We start from the raw sequence: 18,054 nt of genomic DNA, 5'->3' as shown, positions 1-18,054 counted from the left end.
CTCCTGCTTGTTCAATACTCACAGTACACAGCCAGTCCAGAGATGAGAGTGAGGATCCACACACAGGCAAGGAGCAGTGAGATCCTCTTGCACAGAGACACTCTCCCATCACTGCTCTTCTGAGGTCCTTGGAAAGAGAGCAGGTTCTTCGTAAGATCTATTTTAAAATAACAACTTTTTTTAATTGATTCAGTTTGGCTCTGTATGTCAGAGTACAGACGTTCCCCATCTTATGTAAGGGTTCCATTATGCAACTTTCTATGTAAGTAGTTTTTTGGGTAAGTCAGAAAAGCAGTACTTGCTCTTTATTGATCTAGCAGAAAATTATCATAACGGGGCCTATGGGATACTTTGTTTTTTTCTTTCTGGGAGCCCAGTCGAATGTATGGAAGTCAGGTGTTACATAATCCAGGGAGTGCCTGTACATCTACATTTAGATTTATAACATGGAGCATATATGAAAAATAACAGATGTGAAATTTCATGCTGAGATTCTAGTCTACAATGAGGAACCTTGTTACAGCACATAATAATTAAGACTTGGAGGGGAAAAAACTGAAATCAAAACCATTTTCTCTGAATGTAGTTTGTGTGACCGTTTGAGAGACTGCAAGCCTTGAAGTTAGTTTTGTATTTTATTATTATATAAGAAGTTTTAAGAGGGTCTGTAGCTCTTGCAAAGTTGCTATTGGCCTCTTGGTAGCCTTTTCCTGATCAGTCTCCTTTATCCTCGGTCATCCAGTTTGGAGGGATGGCCTGATCTAGGCAGGGTCTTGGTGGTGCCACGCACCTTTCAATTCTTAGGAAGGGATATTCCAGGCCTTTGATATGTTAATTTAGGTTCAGGTTGAGAGAGATGAAAAAATATTACTTAATTTAAATGGTCTATTTTCATTTTCTGGGTACAAGGCTGAACTATGACAGATTTCACATTAAACTAAAATAGATTTGACCTGAGTCACGACACAGTGGTGTTACAGTCATCATGAGACTGACCTGAATGCCAGTCCATCTAAAACATTTTGCTCTAAAGTGCATTTGACTGCTGTTGTCATTCTAAAGAAATTTGTTTTACTCTTCCTGCTTTGAGTTAAAGTTACAGAACTGCACTCCAGAACAGCAGCCGGATAGTAAAGATGTTTCGAGCCCAGCTTCACTCTTCATCGTGATGTTTTAAATGTGGAAGGAATGTGAAATGTTACATTTATTTTTGGTTGGCATGTAATTATGTGTGATACCCCCCTTTGGAAAAATGATATCAGTAATAAGGAAATGATTTTAATCTGATTTTAATATATGATTTAATATAGATAAATATAGTAGATATATTCTGGATTATTAATTTATAAATCCAAGCATACCCAGATAATCAGGTGCATCTCATTGGGACACCCCAAATTGTGGTCCTAAGTTTGTACAAATGAATCCAATTAAATGCAGGAATAAGCAGAATTATGATTAATTATACTTCTTGGGAGATTAAATTCCAACATAACAGATATTGACACTTGTATGAAGAGAAAAAAATCACAATCAGAAAATCTGACTGTGTTTTTAGATTGGATGCTGAACTGTACCTTCAGTGCTTCTTGGCAGGGATGTCTCTGGTTCAGGTTGTTTCATCGTCGATGAAGGACTGGCAGATTTAAGGTCCAAATTCTCACACAGGTTGTCTGTCTTCATATCTGTTATACTGCGGTCAGACGAAGTTGCTCTGTGATATAAGGGGGAATGTAATGTTGCTTTATTCCTGAGTGCTTAAGACCACACTGGCAGGACTGCCCACACTCACACATATTGCATGTGACACAAACGTTTTAACACAATTACACACCCACTCATGTGACACAAACATATTAACACAATTACACACCTACTCATGTGAGTAGTAATAAAGGGCACTTTGTCGGAAGGGGGGCTGCGAGGGATTTGACCTTTTGACCTTGAACTTGAGTTGAACTTGGGGGGGGGGGGCTTCCTAGGGGAGGTGGGGTCCTTCCTAGGGGGGTGGGGGGGTTGTTTGTACCGCGGCACAAAATAATTACCATATTGATGGATTCAGAAGGAATGTGCAGGGTGGTGGGGGGTCTTCAACTGTTCTTTAAGCCAGACTGATTCTTTAGTAAAATAGCTATTTTTCTCTATACGTGTGAAGCTCCAAAAGAGCGCTATGTATACCCTTCAGATTCTTTAGAAAACATAGATATTTTTCCCTACGCTAGTGAAGCTCCAAAAGAGTTGGATTAAAGTCCCCTCGATTTATTTAGTAGAATAGCAATTTTTCCCTAAGCGAGTGAAGCTCCAAAAGAGCTCTATTAAAGCCCTCCCGATTCTTTAGTAACATAGATACTTCTACTTAAGCAAGATCCGCGAAGCTGTCTCTTCAACAGGGCCAAAGCAGTTACCTCTTTCAAATGGACAAGGGTCCCGTCGGTCCGGAGCTTTTTGAGCAAGTGGGGGTGGTGTGGAGGTATCTACGTCTTTAGTAACCTCGGATCGGTCAAGAATTAGTATATTTGGGGGCGGAGTTGACAGGGCACTGAAGGAATAGCCTATCAGGTTAGAGTTTGGTTAGAAGAATTTACATATTTTGGGGCGGGGCTAACAGGGCACTGGTGACAGGTGGGTCTGTTTTCAATTTAAGAAGCGGCTCTGTTGACATTGGAGGCGATGGGCCCCCCGGGCCCCGGACAAGGGAATGTGTTGAGAGATAGCGATCTGTAGAAGTGCTGGGGCTGTGGGCAGCTGGAGAGACACAAGATGGACTGAACTTTAGAAAACCCTGAATATGAGCAAAATGAAAAGAAATGTAAGACAGAAAATGTTAATTAAAACTTTCAGTAGTCAGTATAATCTCAGTAAATACTACACCTATCCAAGACCAATATTTTCCAGCATATATCAAACGTATTATTTAAAGAACAGATACCATGTAAAGATTGAATAAATACAATTATGAAGTTTTAAAGGTGTGTTTGTGTATGTGTGTGTGTTCACAACACTCGGTAATGTAAATGTAACGTTACTATGTTAAGAAATCCTTAAATATAGAAGAGTTATAGAATATATATGTTATATAAGAAGCATAGACTATATATGTAGAAACTGGGACATTTCAATACATCTCAATAAAATCAGCATTTGTAATAATATTAGTAACCAAACATCAAATTATTTTAAATAAATAGGTAATATAATCCATTCATGCATCAAGATTAAGTAAATACATTTAATACGATCTAAGCACAAACCTATGTGTGTGTGTGTGTGTGTGTGTGTGTATATATATATATTTATATAATTTACACATTAGAATAGCTTGACAATATCAAGTTTGAACATCCTTCAATACATTTAAGTAGTATCATTCTTACAGAGGGGTGTCTGTGTGTGTGTGTGTGTGTGTGTGTGTATTCACAACACTCGGTGACGTAAATGAAATGTAACGTTACTAAGTTAACTTAAGAAATCCTTAGAAGAATCATAGAATATATATGTGGAAACTGAAATTTCAATAAAACTCAATAAAAGCAGCATTTGTAGTAATGTTAGTAACAATACATCAAATTATTTTCAATAAATGTCTAATGTAAGCCATTTATGCAATAAGATTAAGTAAATACACAATATGATTTAAGTAAAAATCTATGCGTGTATGTATATTTATATAATTTGTACATTACAATAGTTTGGGGGTGCGGTCTGAAGACCTTAATGGTCTTGGTTGTATTGACAGTAAGACATTTGAACAGACTTCAGTACAACTAACTAGTAACTTATGTACAGACATAAAGAACGAAAACACAATGTAATAACAATAGTAAGTAAATGAAACTAAACCACACTTATTTAACTTAAGAAGTACATAACTGTAACAGTATATAACCGACATTTAACTGAGCACAGCTCTTTGCTAGTTAGATAACTCTCCACGGCCAAACAAAAGCCTTATAGTAGTAACTTTCTTACAGAAATAAAGAATGCACCCTATGATGTTAAGAAAAAAAATGAATTAAAAAATACTAAAGTAACTTTAGACATATTAAATATGTATCATTCATTAAGTATGTGTCTATTAAAACAGTAGATTTATACTTTTTCTAGAAAAATAATCTGCAGGCTCAGCATCTCAGGGAGTGAGACCGACCCAGCAGCACATCAACACAATACAGACAGAGGCCAGAGGGAGCGGCAACCTTAGAGACGACAGCGAGAGACAAGCGCAGGGAGACACAGTCACACTAGAGTCACACCGGATCATGAGTGAATCCAGCAGGTCTGTAGTGAGATAGGGTTAACACAAAACAATCAGGCGCAGAAAAAGAGAGATGGGCTAGAAATAGAGAAAAACGATAAATAAATACATACATACATACATACATACATACATACATACATACATAAATAAATAACCAAAGTAACAGGGTGAGTTATTAAGACCAAACCGACAAAGTTAAATGTTTGAAATAATATTAAGAATATTAAGAATTTGCTTCACCAAAACAGTTTACACAGTCATTGCACTGATGCCCTGACAGGATCACACTGCAGTGGAGGGGCTTCACAAGCAGGACGTCCTGCTCTCAGCACTGCGGTGGGGGTTTGCAGGGAGCTGCACGGTTCTATCAACAACACAAAACAGACCCCCTAATGACTGAGAATTTATCACCAGAAAGCCTGTACAAAGCCAGCGGTCAGGCACTTCTGTCCTGTCTGAGTAACGTCATTCAGTAACATCTCTCAATGATATTCTGTATAAAGTCTATGTAGTTCTTATCTGGGTGTCTGACTTTAAGTCTTCCTTTTTATGGTTTTAAACCATTTTTGCAATTAAGTGATATTGTACAGATATGTGAGACACCAGATGTATTGCACTAGTTTTGCAAACTGCTTTATGAGACTGATTGTCTGTATCTAAGTAATGTACAATTGTGTTGAAACATGCACAGTGTACTGAAATACATGACATACTGATGTGATAGATTTGACTATTTCGCTACAAATGTTGATATTTGGGAAATGCTTAATTATTATTATTATTATTATTATTATTATTATTATTATTATTATTATTATTAATAATAATAATATTAGTATCATTAATATCATCATTATTATTTATCGGGAGACGCCCTTATCCAGGGCAACTTACAACATCAGTGCAATAAAAAATGTATTTTCTATATCAAAGTCAATTCCAGTTGTTACAAAGCACACATAGCAAACAGAAATAGTCAATACTTTATATTCAAAATACTTTGTGGGCTTATTGCATATATCAATTTTATTATTTTTATTACAGCTAGGTCTCCTCAAGAGGAGTTTAAGCGGCTCTGTATGGGTTGGGGTGGGGGTCTGAGCTCAGGCATATCCAGAAGCCTTAATGCCCTGCTCTGTTTCAAGAGCCAAGAGCGCCGCGGGGCGGGACTCGGGTCAGAAGACAAAGAAAATGTCTTCTCCAAAAACCGAGGAGGCCGCCAGGGCCCGCGAACCTCTTCCCTCCCCGGCTCACCCCCGGGCCTACGCTCCGGGCTTTATTACACCTGCGGACCCCCCGAAGCCTCATCCCCCGACATAAAATACAAATTACATGTTTTGTTTGGTTAATAAACATGTTCATGGTCTTATCCTGTGAAATAGGGTGTATTTATTAATGTTAAAGAATTACAATGTTTTTGTGTGGACGGTGCGCTGGGTTAAAATCCGGAAAGCATCGGAATACATTGTACGGGGTTATTCGTTTTCAGAACCTGTTTATAGGTTCAAAGGTATAAAAGATTCTAAGCTAGATCCCTCTGTGAATACCTCAATATAAACACGGTCGTTGAAATATGTAATCATGTTTAAGGTGAAATAACTAAATACATGTTTTGTTTGTATAGAGGTGGAAAGACAACACAAACAGCCTTGTAGACTCACATTACACCAGATCCCTGTGCTATAATTAAGTACACAATACTAACTCCATTTAAAAACAACGCCGGTGAGATGTGCCAAATGTTTACAGACGCTCCAAAATATGGTCATGTTTAAGAATGGGACATTGTTACATATAGAATACATGGGAATATAAATATATTAGGTATATAGTCAATGATACAACTAAACAAAAAAGCACCCCTACTACCTAGGTCCTCGGTCTGTGCTACCAACCAGAGGAGCTCTTAGAGGCGCCTGCTCTGCCCCTGCAGGGGTTTTGATAAGCAGCTCCACCCCGGCCTGGGGCCCCTAGACTGTGACTGATGCTTTTTACCGATCGCTGAGTTCACAGCTCTCTCATATCAAACCCCTGATCTGGTAAGAATGTGCAGTTCTTTTCAGGATGCTCAACCAGAAAGAAAACTGTAAAGAAAACACATAAATAAATAGTAATTCAAACTTATGTAATGAGTCAGAGTTTTCACAATCATGTTTCATGACTTTTTAACACACAGACACAGTTAGATCGCTTCCACCCGGGCTGTGGTCACCCACTATTCAGTTTTCTTATCTGAACGACACAAATGTGTTGTTGTTTCTAAGCATTTATTGGGTCTTTGTTTTAGGTTTTCTTTATTGTCACAAATGAGTAAAATGTTGTTGTTTTTTAATTTAAAGTTACACATTTGTTTCTTTTATCTTACCTTGAAAACCTTTTTCAGCCGACTAATGTCATAAAGACAGAAAGTCTTTGTAAACAGTTATTTCTGATGTGTTTGAGGTATTTGGTCTAGTTATTTGAAATTACATACTAATCTAAAGCAGATTCCCCCTGAGTATTTGTTATAGGCTCCCTGTTTGTATTCAGCATTGTGATTTATAATAATGCATTTGATTAAGGTTGAATAAATCCCAAACAATAAAATAAAATAAAATCTTGATCTTTGTTAAAATGAACCTTTGTCTTTAGACTGTATTTTACTGATAAGTCAAATCCCGCTTAAAAATAGCTTGTACATCGGGTCCAAAAGCCAAATATGTCCACCAGTATAAAAACTGTGTGCTGAATAAAACAACAAATCAATAAGATTTGATTAAACATGCTGTTAGAAGGTGATACACATGGCACCATACTTCTTGACAGACCAGAAAAACTGATGTGGTTGAGGCTGTACTTTTCATTTCAGGGGTGATGCAGACAGCTGACGGGGTACGAGAGTCAGTGTCCTGTGCTGTGGGACGTGTGACGGTGGTTCAATCTCCCTAAAGCCTGAGAAATCCTGTCCCCCAATTTGTGTAACGCTCCAGATGATCACTAGTGTTGTATTTTGAATAATGTTCAACCAGGCTTAATAGCCCTGCCCGTTCATTAACTGTGTTGCCCTGAATTCAAGGTAAACATTAAGATGCTTCTTATTCTTACAATTACTAATCTGTTAAATCTCAATCATTTCATTTTAAAACCCTCTTAGGTGCAATCTTTACACTTTCATATAGTGTATTTTTAATGTCACTATTTGGAAAGTTTAATTTGTCTTTAGTGCGCTCACAGACAGGCGGTGGTGGGTGGTTAGTTTAGTTATTATTGAAGTTATTTGTAATACAAATCAATACAAATGTAAAGTGAAATTAATCTTTTAAAGCATAAACATTTAATTTAATTTTCCTTTAGTTTACTGATCCTGTCTGGAAATGATAATACCTTAGTAAGGAAAAATAAAAACATCAAGACCTTGCAGTTCTCGTGCGTTTCTGTACAGCCTTAACAGTGTCAATGCTGAGAATTCATACAACTATCTAACTAACTAGACAGACACCCTGCATTGGCACCGTTGTAATGTGACATTGTGCTGTCCGGTCTGCTCTGGAGGATCTGTGTCAGGAGGTTCAGATCAGAGAGGGGCTGTGAACGTACGGGCCGCATTCCTCGCAGCCATTCAGGCGGCTCTCCACAGAGGCCGGAGCTTTTTTTATTTATTTTCTTATCTGGACTCTCCTCCCCCACTGATTTCTCCCCAGCGCGGTCAGATCAGCCCTTTTTAGCAAAACGTTGGATGACTCAGAGTGTACAGGAGTCAAGGAGGTCATTAAAACAATACTTCTTTAATTTGTATATAGGGACACATCGAACAGGTTGATGTGCATAACTTTTGACTTTTTAACTACTTTACTTATTTTGAATGTTATTTGGGGTACGAGTTGTACAGTAAAGCGAAATCAGATTTAGCAGGGAGAGACACAAGGTGGTAAGAACATGTTTTAGTACAAAATAAGAATCAGAGAGGTATCTATGTTATTAAATGCTTCTTTATTGTTAATAACATACACAAGGTGGGAAGGAAGGAAATGATGCTACATCAGCTCAATGTATAGAATATTAATCTGAATTGCGCTGGTCCTGTTTCTGCTCACGTTTCAAAGATAATCAGTGAACTATAGGCCGGGTGACTGAGAATCTGCGATGCCATTTTAAACCCTAGATGCTTAAGCTATATGCTGTTAGGTCCTAGCTGTTGATTTGACAGATCTGTTCAGGGTGATGCTGTGTCTGTCTGTCAGTCTGTCACTATATATAAACATAAAAAACAGCTTTATGTTATCACCAGACTACATACACTTAAAAGGAATGCCAAATGGCTAAACTTGGCTCTTGAAACAGAGCAGGGCATTAAGGCTTCTGGATATGGCTGAGCTCAGACCCCCCACCCCAACCCATACAGCGCTGCTTAAACTCCTCTTGAGGAGACCTAGCTGTAATAAAAATAATAAAATTGATATATGCAATAAGCCCACAAAGTATTTTGAATATAAAGTATTGACTATTTCTGTTTGCTATGTGTGCTTTGTAACAACCGGAATAGATGCAGGGATGTCAACAGGGTCCATACAGAGATCACCCTGAGTTGAGCGACCAATGCAAATGTCCTGCTGTGAATATTCCTGTTGTAACAACACTGTGCAAATCAGTCATTATAGAAGTGTAAGATACACAGTGGTCACCAGACTTAATTACATCCCTTAGGATACAATAATATGATCTTGGACTCGGGTTTCCCTCCAATAGCGAGAGAAACCTTTGTCCAGCAGGGGGCTTTTTGAGCTGTATTTGACAGTCTTTCTTTTTTCCTTGCAGGGAGCTGATCCATCAGGCCAGACCAGACGAGACGGGGAGGTGCCGGTTGACAGAGCTGCAGAGTCCTGGGTCCTTGGAGCGGTCCGGAGGCCGAGGCGAGTGGAGATTGGGACGGACCGGGAGCGACAGGGGACCTAGCCAGAGGGGTCGGAGGACTCCTCACGGAGTGGGTCCCATCCAGAAGCCCGGCCGACCATCTACCCGGAGCCCGGCCTGACCAGGACTGCTCCCCGCTGACGTCACCAGCCAGGATCCAGGAGAGGCCTCGGATTCCAGGGACCGACCAGGCCGATCGGCAACGTCCCTGAGGGAGGCCTCCTGCAGCCAGGGCCCGGACTTCTCCCCGCAAGGCCCGCTCCCTGCAAGAGCCCCGGAGGTGGAAGCTGCTCCCCAGCCAGGTGGACTTGCCCCGACCTCCGGATTGAGAGCCTCCCGACCCTTCTCCAAGGTAGGAAAGTGCAGCATGGCCCAGCGAACCGCCGGTGTGAGGCGCCATAATGCTCGGCGGTGGCAGGTGCGCCTGCAGGTGGAAGTGGCCGCCATCGGCGGAGTACGCCATCTACCAAGCACCGTGGTTTTAGGAGCAAATAGGGGGCTTGTCTTTTATCATGGCATGCCCAAATTATGTAGGAACTGCGGGGCCCTGGGTCATTTAGCCGCAGCCTGTACCGTTGTTAAGTGCAAGGTCTGCGGCGGGGAACATCAGACCAGGGCCTGCAAGCAGGAGAGGGCCTGCAACCTGTGCGGTGGGGGAGGGCACCTCTTTAGGAATTGTCCCTCCTCCTATGCAAATAGGGCGCGGGCCCTCGGGGGTGGTGGAGAGAGAGAAAATCAAGTGGAGGCTCCTCCAAAGGTGATACCCCAAGATGGGGGTAGAGAGGAAACAATCCTCAGGAGCCTCATAGGCTCCCTCTCTGACTCTGGGTCAGAAGTGGAGGCAGAGGGAGAGTGGACAGTGGTAGCGGGGAAGAGAAGGAGGGCTGAGAAGAGGAGCATGGGTAGGGGGGGTATGATGAAAAAGAGGATTCATTCTGCAGATTCTCCCCCTCCTGCCGGCTCCTCCCCCGCTCCAGAGTCACCTCAATCAAATTTTTATACGCCCCACTCTGACTCCGGAGAGGAGAGTGGTGGGCCTTCTCCACTGCCCCGAGTGGGCGGCCTGGTAGATGAGAGGCCCCCTAGAAATAACATTCCTCCTGCCCCACAACTGAGACTCTCCCAGGGGAGGGGTCAGGTATGCCCTCCCGGCAGTAGTGGGAGAGCCGCAGGTCCTCAGGAGACGAGAGTCGGCGCCAGTGTCCTTTCCCAGAAAGACATCAGGGACGTGATGGCAAGGTCACTGGCGCTGGGGGAGGAGGCCTGCGGCGGCAGACAGCCGGGAAGGGAGAGACCACCCCCTCCCCCACCATTAGTTAAAAGAACAACTAGCGGGGTCTACACAGTTTTCTCCCCAGTTGTACATAAAGCCTCTGCCCTGCCATCTGTTTGTCGGGCCTCGGCCTCAAAGGAACCAGGGAGAACCTCCAGCACCACGGGCCCTGAGCCCAGTGGAGTTTTGCCCGCCTTACCGGGTGGCGGGAGCCGAGCCCCCCCCATAGTCTTCCTAGAGGATCAAGCGGTGAGGCAAATGATTGAAATGATGGGTGCTAGCGCTAAGCTAGGTGAGGGAGGAGAGGAGTGGGGAAGAGAAAGGTTTCTTTACATGATTGTTACGGAGCGGGTAATTGCCCTCACAGCCATTATGGCATTAACCATTATTTCAATCAATGTGAGGAGCATTGCTGAGGTGAAAAAGAGGACCGATGTTTTAAACTCTCTGGCTGGAATGAAGGCGGATATTATCTGTTTGCAGGAGTGCGGCATCCCGTTCCAAAAAGAATACAAAGATCTCCGGGACACTTGGACCCTAGGAGAATCCTTCTGGTCGGGGTCCAATGTGTCCCGAGCGGACGGGATTGCCGTACTCCTGAAAAACCCCTTCTTAACAGTTAAAACATTTAAGGTCATAGAGGCGGGCAGACTGGCCAGCCTCGATTTTAAATACAAGGGGGCTGTATTGAGGCTGGTCAATGTCTATGCCCCCACCAGCCAGAGAGAGAGAGTCCTCTTTCTCCCTCAGCTACGCCCGCTCCTGATCGGCACCTTGCCAGTTATCATTTCAGGTGATTTCAACTGTGCTCTGAGGGATGTAGACCGGAGTAAGCCCCGTAACGATAGATCCAGCAGGGACCTCGCTGCGTTCGTGGAGGACTTTGAACTCTGCGACGCAGGTCGGGACCTGGTCCCCTTGTTCACCTGGGTGAGTTCTTCTGGCTCCTCCTTCTCCAGGATAGATCTCGTCCTCCTCAGCAAGCCACTGGAGAGGACCGCCATGTCTTCGGAGGCGGTCTTCTTTTCAGACCACAGGCTCCTGACGACAGAGGTGCTCATTCCGAGCACACGGGAGTCGGGGCCTGGGGTCTGGAAGCTCAACACCTCTCTGCTCGATGACCCTCGTGTGATTAAGACCTTTAGCAGACGCCTCGAGGAGTGGAGGACCCTGAAGGACCTTTTTGATTCTCCCATAGAGTGGTGGGAGATGATGAAGAAAAGAACCAAGGGCTACTTCATTCAGCTGGGGAAACGGAAAGCTCGCGAGAGGTGGGCGAGATATTCCCATCTAAACGCCCGCCTCCAGCGCCTGAGTCTTTTACAGCTCAGAGGCTTCGACCTAGCTGAGGAGGTGGCCCGGGTCAAACTGAGTCTCTCCGCCCTCTATCGGGAGGAGCAAGAAAAGATCAAGGTCCTTTCCAGGGTCCGCATCATGGAGGACGATGAGAAATGCAGCCGCTTCTTCTTCAAGAAAACGAAGGAGAGGCGGCCTGCAATGTCCTCCATGATCGACTCCTCGGGGCAAGAGGTGGAGGGCAGAGAGGCTGTTGAGACAGTGGTGCGGGATTTCTACAGGGAGTTGTACGACCAGAAGGTGGTGGATCAAAATCTGATCCATCACTTTCTGTCCCTGTTGGAGTCCCGCAATGAGGGGGACGAGGAGGAGGAGGAGGATCCAGAGATCACCACCACTGAACTCTCCCAGGTGATAAAGAGTCTTAACTCTGGAAGGACACCGGGTCCCGACGGGATCCCTGCTGAGTTCTATAAGATCTTTTGGGAGGTGCTTAAGGAAGATCTGGGCCAGGTCCTGGGGTCGATGTACAGAGAGGGCAGATTGGCCCCTTCGATGAAGAAAAGTATCCTCTCCCTTCTTCACAAGAAGGGAGACCCAAAAGATCTGAGGAACTGGCGGCCAGTCAGCCTCCTGTGCACCGACTACAAGATACTGGCCAAAGCACTGACGCTCCGGCTGCAGCGGCCACTCCCTCAAGTCGTGGGTCCCGACCAGGTCTGTGGTGCCCGGGGGAGATCGGCGGCCGACAACGCCATGCTGCTCAGGGATGTCGTGGCCTACTCGAACGAGAGAGGGCTTCCCCTGGTCCTAATCAGCTTGGACCAGGAGAAAGCCTTCGACAGAGTGGGCCACGAATACCTGCAGCTCGTTATGGAGAGGATGGGTCTCGCTCTTGGCCTGAGGAAGTGGGTGAAGATCATCTACAGCGGCCTAAGCAGCAGGGTCCTTGTGAACCGCCACCTGACCGAACCATTTCCGGTCAGGTCGGGGGTCCGGCAGGGTTGTCCCCTGTCGGCCCTGCTGTACGTCCTCTGCTTGGAGCCGTTCATGCAGGCGATCCGCCGGGACGTCCGGGTGACAGGTTTCCATCTCCCGGGTTCCGGCGGAGAGCAACTGAAGGCCCTGGCCTATATGGACGACGTGGCCGTGGTCTGCACGGACGCTCCGTCCGTGGCCAGGGTCGAGGAACTGCTGGACGGCTTCTGCAGGGCGACGGGGGCCGCTGTGAACAAGGCCAAGAGCGAGGTCTACCTCTCCAGGGCATGGCCTGTCGGCCGGGGCCCGCCGACCGTGTTCCCTGTGAAGCCGTTTATCAAGGTTCTGGGGATCACGATCGACGGGACCAACACGGGCACCCGGAGCTGGGAGGAGGCCATAGCAAAGGTCCAAAGGAAGATCCACGGCTGGAGCACAAGGACCTTGACGATGGCTGGTAAGGTGCTGGTCGTAAAGGCCATCCTCTTCCCGATACTCCTCTACGTAGGAATGATCTTCCCCCCAGACAAGGGTATCGCAAAACTAGTGACCCGAATTATATTTCGGTTTGTCTGGGGGAGCAAAATGGAGAGGCTGAAAAGAGTGCAGATGGTGAAGGGTACCCTGGATGGAGGCAGGGGGGTCCCGGACGTTGTGCGGCTGATAAAGGCGCAGGGGCTGGCCTATGTGGTCAAGAACATCCAGGCTGCTGGCAAGAAAGTGAGTTTCATGAACCGCTTTTATTTTGCCAGCAGCCTGAGACCATTCGGCCTCTGCGCCATGGACAACACCAGGCCGCACTCGTGGGATCCCCCGCCGTTCTACAGGGCGCTCCGAGCCTTCGCGCTCGAAGTAGGCCTCCACAAAGTCGTGCTGGCCTCCTGGGATTATAAGACCATCTGTAGTCAGATGAGATCTGCCCAGGAGACCAGCCGGATAGAAGATTTCCCTCCCGAAACCTGCCGGTTTATCTGGGCTAACGCTACGCACGTTTGCCTCACGAACACGCAGAAAGATGTCTCCTGGATGGCTGTGAGTCGGTGTCTCCCCACCCGAGTGTTCATGCACAGAAGGGGCATAGCTCCTTATGACACCTGCCCCTATAAGGGTTGCTTGGGGAAGGAGACGGAGGCTCACATCTTTAGTGAGTGCCCCTCCGCCCACAGGGTCTGGCTCCTGTTTTCTCCGTTCCTCCACAGGTTCGCCGTTCCTGCGCGGGCGACCGCCCAGCAGATCCTATACGGTCCGGCAAGGGGAATTTCAACATCAACCCTGAGGTGCTGGTGGCGTGTCGTCTGCGCAGTGAAGCAGGCACTGTGGGAGGGACGGAACATCTGTTTGTTTAATAAGCAGGAGCTGGACCCGATTGTCATCGCGCGGAGGGGCATGGTGTTTGTAAAAGACTACGTCAATCTGGAGGTCCATCAGAGGGGCAAGGAGGAAGCCTTTAAGAACTGGCGCATACAAGATCTGGGGGAGCTCAGGATCCCATGATGGGACCCACCTCCGGGGACGGTTAGTTCCCCCTGCTGGAGCCCGAGTCCAAGATCTTTTAAAGATCTTTTAAAGATTTTATGAATGATTGTTTTTAAAAGAAGATTTTAAATAATGAATCTTAATTGTTTTTAAAGATTTAGTTGTTTTTAAATCACACTGTTTAGGGTTTTTTTATGTATAGTTTTGTTATATTTTGTTGTGAGATACATTGACCGTTTTGGGTTTAATTTAAAATGCATTGGACTTTTTTTGTTTGTTTTTTATTTTTTCTTTTTTAATTGTTTTTTTAATTTGTTCAATGCATTTTCAGTTATTTTCAATGTATCTGACTCTTTTGTTGGTGTGCAATTTTTTGCTTTTATCACGTTTTGTTTATTTGATTTGAGCACGTTTATTTTAAAGTTAATTGTTTTAGTTTGGTTAAAAATCACAAGATTTTAAAAATTTTAAGTGATTTTAAGAACTGATATTTTAAACGATTTTAATCATAAGTATTAAAATTGGAATTGTTTTTATTTATGTAAAATGTGAAATACTTAACCAAATAAACAGTATTTTACACAGTGGTCACCAGACTTAATTACATCCCTTAGGATACAATAATATGAAGATGTTCATATAATAACCGGTTTGGAAAACGGGTTTTAGGTGGCGTGTCAAAAAACAATACAAAAAACAAACAAAACAACACACAAAAAACGGAAAAGTCATGCTACTCGCTTTCAAAGTTTGCTGTAACACCAGTGTGCAGTGGTGCGGACCAGGCCCTCGGACCCGTGCGCATATCAGCACTTCAACATGTTGTTTTTGTTTCTAAAAGGCATAATTATATTGACTACTTAATGGTTAACATACTTAATCCCTTCCCCGTGATTGTACGGGATAATAACAGTACACACATTATTATTATTATTATTATTATTATTATTATTATTATTAAACAGTAGGGGTGATAAGAATTATAATATTACTATTATAAGGTCATGATGACAACATATTTGACAGTAAACGGGTTTCAGACGATATAGAAATAAATTCAAACATCCCATCCCAGTTTGCGCTACGTGATCTGGACACTGTGCCGAGGTCGGGACCTCAGACCACAAAGTGCTACAACCCCTTCTGCCTGAGCTTGATGCCCTTATGTGTTTTTACAAACCGACATGAATCAGATCAGTCATTTCAACTTTTCTGCTAATGCTATCGTGAAACACACTTTCTTTCAAACTTCAATAGGTACCTTGTCTGTAAATTGTAAGTACGTTTAATGCTTTTTAAGACTACCGTTTATTTTGTTCTGTCTGTGAAGATGCACGGATCAAGCATCTTGTTTTAATAAAGGGGCTTTAAACGCCATTATCCATGTTATTATCACCTGTTTCAATTCAGCAGCACCGAAAACAGTTTGAAATCAATGCAATTAAGGCGGTATTTTTAAGTATCAACAAGTGAGGAATGTTATGCATCTTATTTATGCAATGAACACATTATTGACGTCTTACCTTCTTTTATATCTGTCGATCTGTAAACGTGTACAGGTTTGAGCTGTTAAAGAGCACGGCACGGCACGGATAGGACGAGTTTATTCAGTTTGTGCGATTGGGGCTGTTTTATCGATTAACTAGGGTGTCCAGCTGCAGTGCTGGAGCCGGAGAGGAGGTCATGGAGCTGCTCCACTCTCCCCCTACATGAAACTCACCCAGATATTAAGTCCAGGTTCCTTAAATTAGCAAAATATGTAACTTCATAGGTATTGTGGTGTGTTGGGGGTTATAAAATAATATCAGTTCTCACTCCAGCTATTAGTACATAATACATTATTTTGTATTAAGTGTAATTATATGACAACTTCACTTTCTCACACCTCTCACTTCCTGGAAGTGATTCTGTGCCCTCAGATTCTATAATCCCAGGGCATCTCATAAACCACTTGCAGAAGAAGTAAAGTACATTTTAACTCTGAAGTTTGATGTATTTCCAAATAATTTTATTCCAACCAAATTCTTCATCTGCCTAAATTAAGGCGGAGCTGGAGCAGCAGATTGGAGCCAGCAAACCCGGCGCACTGCCAACCCTACTATAAACACGTTGCATGGTGTCATTTTGGTATTAAATGAAGTCTTTCATTGTTAAGAGCACGGAACCACCTAGGATGCACAGGAACTATTTGTAATGTACGTGGATGTAAATGAAATTAAGATTAAGATTTCTGTTCTACCCCCAGTGCCCGTGCAGTGCAATGTTGGATTGAATGATTGAATGGAGTATTTAAAGCCCCTGTGTCTCCAGTTCAGGGTGGACACTCCAGGGACAGTGCAGGTGAGAGGACAGACAGAGCAGAGGCAGTGGGAACGGACTGTGGAAAAGAATACATGTTGTGTTTTAAATTCCTCTACAGAACACACTGAGATTTCTAATTTGAGGTAGAAATATACATTTGTTCTGAATGGGCAGAAAGGGCTCAATTTTGGAGTATGAAAACAATAAGGATCACACATTTAATATCTGGTAGAAATATGGGTTCCATACATTTTTCATATGTCAAAAATTGTCTCTTTCTGGATATTTAAAATATACTGTAACCTGTAATTTGTATATATATATATATATATATCTTTAATAGGTTGAAAATATTTTTAATAGATTTTTAATTTAAAAAGTTTCTACTATATATATAAGAAATATGTGTCACAGTGCAGGGTACACCCTGGATGGGACACCAGGCCTGAATTAAGGAATCAGCTCAACTCATTTTGTGTCTTCTAACCTACATATCTGCAAAAGTGATGCACTGTGCCGGTGGCCCGCTGGACCGGCCCGTGTGTTTCTTCTGGGTCGCTGTTCAGAGCAGCATGTAGCTGAGACGGCCGGAGCATGAAGCAGCAGATTGGATGTACTTACATGACATAGGCGTATGACTGCGTTGGCTTCTTGATGATAAAACAGTTTCAGACACCCAGATCAGATCACATTTACAGAGTCCTGGAGCTGTCAGCACCACTACTCACCACTGTGGACAATACAGTGCTGTTCAATAGTGTAAAAAAGGGAACTAGCATCAATTTCACAATTAGCAGGAAAGACAAACATCTCACCTCCCTCCTCCACTTCCTCTCCCCCTTCTCCTCTGCCCTGTGCTAAGTATAGATGTAGAGATTAGGGAGAAGCTGTAGCATGTCTGAACTTTCCATCCTGTCCACAGTGCTGAGTTGTTGTTGTTATTATTATGATTATTATTATTATTATTATTATTATTATTATTATTATTATTATTCACATTTTTCCTAATTGTTTACACACTCACACTAGAACTTGAGGCACTGTGATCTGTAACTCATTTAACAGAACCACACACCAAATCTGAAATACTTCTGGCACATTTTCTTTTCCATTGCAATTCTATAACACACATTTGGCAAAACACAACACACAATTCTCTACATTTGGCACAACCTTCACATGAGCCACAATGGGGTCCTCCACCACCATGCCACCGTGGAGCCGGACCACACTGCCCCTCTCTTTCATTTCCTGAACACACTTTATAACAATGTATTTCAGCCAGAGCTGAGAGGGCCAGAGGATGCTGAGCAGCACATGTAGGTTCTCATTGGGAACAGCGAGATTTTCCATTGGGACAGGTCCACAACTGGTTTACAGTTCTGGATCTCCCACCCTATTCCCCATTTCTCAATCCCATAGAGGATTTGTACAATTCCTTTACAAATGCATACATACATTATAAAAATGGTAATGAAAGAAGTGTATACATGGTAGCTTGTGTCATGGATGTTGCCAAAGATCCATAATTATTGTTTGCAAGTAATATTATTATGTATTATTGTATTGTGTATATTTCACT

The 18,054-nt window shown here is 43.5% G+C and overlaps 1 protein-coding gene and 1 pseudogene across 3 annotated transcripts in view; one reads left to right on the top strand and one right to left on the bottom strand.

The window, feature by feature from the left end:
* Positions 1–17,193, bottom strand: part of LOC136767872 (zinc-binding protein A33-like) — a 29,051-nt gene extending 11,858 nt beyond the window's left edge. The window contains exons 1-3 of one of the 3 annotated variants that reach the window (XM_066721924.1): positions 17,094–17,193; positions 1,578–1,714; positions 23–157 (exon numbers count right to left, since the gene is read on the bottom strand). In XM_066721924.1, the coding sequence (XP_066578021.1) occupies positions 23–157; positions 1,578–1,683 (241 nt within the window). In that variant the 5' untranslated portion in view covers positions 1,684–1,714; positions 17,094–17,193. Of the gene's footprint in view, positions 1–22; positions 158–1,577; positions 1,715–2,405; positions 2,855–17,093 lie in introns of those variants that run through there. The other 2 variants (XM_066721926.1, XM_066721925.1) reach the window with 2 other exon arrangements.
* LOC136767321 (E3 ubiquitin-protein ligase TRIM39-like) overlaps positions 1–18,054 on the top strand; it is a 260,729-nt pseudogene that overhangs the window by 16,328 nt on the left and 226,347 nt on the right.

The sequence above is a fragment of the Amia ocellicauda genome, chromosome 14 (genome assembly GCF_036373705.1).
Source record: "Amia ocellicauda isolate fAmiCal2 chromosome 14, fAmiCal2.hap1, whole genome shotgun sequence".
Taxonomy (NCBI): Eukaryota; Metazoa; Chordata; class Actinopteri; order Amiiformes; family Amiidae; genus Amia; species Amia ocellicauda.
Note: the sequence above shows the minus strand (reverse complement) of the source record. Positions and strands in the feature narration are given on the sequence as shown.